Genomic DNA, 4,353 nt, shown 5'->3' with positions numbered 1-4,353 from the left:
ACTGTATCCAGATTCAGCTTTGGACAGTGTACAGGAGCCGTAAGCAATCGGACATGTGCTCCCATCTTGAAAGACGTGCGACAAAAACGCGCCGACACCGTAAGCAGACGCGTCACAAGATAGTCGCACGGGCAAACTTAGGTTGTAATGCACAAGAACAGGAGGGCTTCACAGGTGATCGTTGATCTTCTGCACTGTCTCCTGGCAAGACTGGTCCCAGCGCCACGGTACATCATGACGAAGCAGTCGGTTAAGGGGGAACAACGTGGATGACAGCTGTGGTATGAACTTGCCATAATAATTTACAAGCCCAAGGAGAGCTCTCAACTCCTGCATGTTCGTCGGGTCACGGGCGTTGACTATTGCGTCTGTTTTGCTCTTGGACACGTGGATGCCTTCTTCACTTATGACGTGGCCAAGATACTCCAAGCTGTCTTTGAAGAAGTCGCATTTGTTGCGTTTGATGCGTACGCCTTTTTCCTACAGGCGCTTAAGGACCTTCTCCAAATTCTGTAGGTGCTCTTCCTCTGTTCGTTCAGTAATGAGTATGTCGTCCAGGTAGCATATCACACCCGGTAGTCCCTTCAGGATACCATCCATTATTTTCTGGAATATCGCTGGAGCTGACGCTACGCCTAACAAAAGGCGATTCACTGCATAGAGTCCCATGTGCGTATTCAACGTTAGCAACTTGCTCGAGTCTTCATTCATAAGAACTTGTTGATACGCCCGATTTAGATCTATTTTTGAGAACCTTGTTCCGCCTGCCAGGGTCGAAAACAATTCATCAACTCTGGGTATAGGATACTGGTCCACATCAAGCATAGGATTGATCGTAGTCTTGTAATCTCCGCAAAGGCGGATCGACCCATCGCGCTTGATAGCGGGTACGACAGGTGTCGCAAATTCACTTGAACAAACTGTCCTCAATATGCCAATTTCTTGTAGTTCGATGATTTCTTTTTCAACTGCTGGTCGAAGAGCATACGGCACACTTCTCGCCTTCAAAAATTTTGGGCGCCTTTCCTCCTTCAAGTACAGATGAGCCTCTTCCCCTCGAATCGTGCCAAGTTCGTTCTTGAAAATTTCACTGTACCTTGTAAGAATGGCTTCCAATCTGCAGCGAACTCCAGACGAAGAAGCGGCTTCCTTGCCTGCTCGAAGGCGATTCATGGAGCAAATCTTCTCCCAGTCCAGTTCTGCCCGTGGCAATGAGGCATATAGCAACCTACGGTGGGATTGCCGTTTCGCCGCACGCATACCTTGTACAGTCCACAGCTCAGAGGCCGCTCATTCACCTGCTGCAACCCTGTCGCATTTCGTACGCGTTTTGCTGTGCTCCACAGGGTACAGTGAATTTTCAGTTCATGGTATTTTACGGTAATTACGTTTCTGTTCGACCCATCCTTATGTCCTCCATGGTCGATACGGCCCTTGACACGATTTGAGTTAGATGTCCCCACCGTAAACTGAGCTCGTGCATTGCGAATGCCTACCGCAGTAACGGGGTAGGCGCTTGAGGTTGAGTTATTGGAATTTAACAGTAGTGTATGTCTGTTCGTACAGGTCTCAATACAAGTTTACGGAACACGCGAGCGGTGTATTTTCTCTCATCGGTGCGACACCCTAGCGGCAAGCGGAAGCGGGCTTGTTCACTCGTCCACAGCGATGGAGGAGTGTGCCGGCAGTGCAACACCAAGTGCGGCACCAATGCAAACCACCTTTCAAGCACATTCAAGCTATACCGAGTCTACAGAGGTGTGTCAGAGGTGCGTGATCAGCGCACTCGCTCACCACTCTGCACCAGTAAACTATTTCCGCTCGCCGGAAGCGCGTCGCACCGAGGATAAAATACACTCACGTGTTCCGTTAACTTTTCTCGAAACCTGCACATCTATTATGAGCCCTCTTATACTATGCACAGCTCTCATTTCTCTTAAAGGGACTATGAAATTTCCCGAACCCCCCATAATTTTTCTTTTCTGGAAACGGTTCTTCCCGCCGAGAAACTAACATGCCAGAATTTTTTCCTGGCGAAATCGCTCCTCTATGATAAGCGCGCACTTTCGTTTCTCTTCCGGATTCCTTCTCTCCCGCGGGCATTCTCCTGTGAATCGAGCAACTACGTGTGCTCTGCTGCTGGCTCCCGTTACATCACTGGTGTTGCGCAATGCCAAGCAACGCTCGCCCCAGCTGTGAGCGCAGTGGCGCCTGCCAGTCTGCCAGTCGCACCTACATGGTCCCTGGTCGCATCTGAGGTCTGAAGCATTGCGTTTCTCTTCGTTGCAAGCGTTCGGATAATACGCTATCATGAACAGCTTTTTGTGTGTGAATCGTTTGCTACACTTGCGCTGGCAGGTATGACATGTGAGCTGTACTTTGTCGTCGAATGTTACCGTCTTCTGCTTCGCGGCCGTTCACAGCAAGGGACGCAAGCACCCATCTGCGTGGCTATGAGGGTTTTGCTGACGAGATACGTGGGCCTCTAGGGATTCACCGCAATGTTGTATGGGCTGTATCGCTGTCACCAATGGAAAGTGTGCGGTGGTTGCCTGGCCTTGGAATTCTATTTACGTGTTTGCATCTGACAACAAAGCAAGTGCGTTGTCAAGTGCGTCTGTGATATTTGGAACATGTCCCCCTTTCTTGCTCGATTTGTTTCTATGAACTATCAATGTAAAACACTGGATTGTCTAATGTTTTGTTCTACCTTGTTTCAACTCGTGTTCTTCATTACCATTACTAGTATTATTTAAAGCAGCTCCATACTTTCAAGCGATTCTGATTTACCCTCTGCATTTCTTGGTCTAGAGGCGCGACGGGCTGACCGTGTTTCCTTCCGTCAAAGGACTTATCGTTTGGCTAAGAATATGTTTCAGGCAAGACTTTGTGTTTTATGAGGTATTCAGTGTTGAGCACGTAGTTAATGTGAACAGTTAGCATTAACAACAACCATGCCTACAGAAACTCAACTGCAGCGTATTATATAAGAGTACAGTAGTAATACACAGTGCACATATTATGTGTTTCTGAGAACTGTTTGTTGCTTAACACATTTATTGCTCTACCAGCTTTACAATACGATGTAATACATTCATTATCAACCCTGAGACTGAGGGACACAAACTAAGGACACCAGCTCGCCTGCATTGCCACCTTATATGATGGTGTTACATAGGCTTGAAGTCACTAGTTGAGGCACCTGGAAAGAGGCAAAAGCCCTAGTAGTCACGTAACATGCCCTATATTTTGCAACTCAAAAAAAAAAAAAAGGAAAGAGAATTAATTGGTACTATTTCAAACAAACTGCTTTTTGGTCCCCTGGCGTAAATCTGCCTTCTTCGTAAAAGAACTGTCCAATATGCCAGCTGGACAGAGAGTCCTCAGCTGTGCAGGCTCCACCGAGGATGCGGGCCCACTTGTATACAAGTCAAGGATACTAGTCAAGGCACCACACTCAAACAGCTAAATCTCGGCATTTAGCTCAAATAGTACGGTAACTAAAATACACAAGAGGCATCATCCCCAAGCACAAATATCTGCCGAAGCACCCTGACCCACTATGGGCCCTGCCCACACCCCCTGTCCGTGTCGAGGTACCTGGAGTGTCCTCGAAGAAAGCTGCGTCGACGGTTGTTCTACGGCAGCTCACCTTGGCCGTGCTTGACAGCGATAGAGGGAATATTCAGGTTTTCACCGACGCATCAACGACGCGTTCCCGCTCTGCTTTCGCCTATGTGATCCCGCAGTTGTCAGCTGAAGGATGTGCAAGACTCTCACACCGCACGTAGGCGGCGGCGGCGGAACTGGACACGATTTGTATGGCGCTTGTCTTCATTGCATCCTCTCTATCCCCAGCTCAGTGGTCCATCTACACCGACTCCAAAGCCGCCTTACAAGTTCTTCTCTACTCTACAGGATCGGGATGTCTGTCTCCAATGGTGCATGACGTCCTTGAAGTGTACACTTCTGCCGTATCACGGGGACATGACATCCAGTTGCAGTGGGTCCCTGGCCATTGCGGTGTCCCCTGAAATGAGGCTGCGGATGCAGCTGCCAGGCGTGCTCATCGGGCGCTTGGCGTTCGCACGCACCCCGTCTACTTCACAAGAGGGGATGCAAAGAGCACGATAAACAGAGTAGTGAAACGTCTGAGCGGGGAACACTGGCGTCAATGCGTCCCAGTTAATTCACTGCTGCACAAGGTGCATCCAGACCTGCAGTTTTTAATGGCCCCAGCGCTCCCCCGGGCCGTTACCTCCATCATTCACCGGCTACGTCTCAATGTGCCATATACCGGCCGCCTCCTGTTTAAACTTGGGAAGGTTTCCACACCGAATTGTTCTGAGTGCA

The 4,353-nt window shown here is 49.2% G+C and overlaps 1 protein-coding gene across 1 annotated transcript; it reads right to left on the bottom strand.

Moving 5' to 3' along the window:
• Positions 1 to 480: 480 nt before the first annotated feature.
• Positions 481 to 1,173, bottom strand: LOC135384388 (uncharacterized protein K02A2.6-like). The gene has a single exon (XM_064613591.1). The coding sequence runs from the start codon at positions 1,171 to 1,173 to the stop codon at positions 481 to 483; it is 693 nt and encodes a 230-aa protein (XP_064469661.1).
• Positions 1,174 to 4,353: the final 3,180 nt, after the last annotated feature.

Source organism: Ornithodoros turicata, chromosome 2 (assembly GCF_037126465.1).
Source record: "Ornithodoros turicata isolate Travis chromosome 2, ASM3712646v1, whole genome shotgun sequence".
Classification (NCBI taxonomy): domain Eukaryota; kingdom Metazoa; phylum Arthropoda; class Arachnida; order Ixodida; family Argasidae; genus Ornithodoros; species Ornithodoros turicata.
The sequence above is the reverse complement of the archived record's forward strand: the minus strand, read 5'-3'. Positions and strand labels throughout refer to the sequence as shown.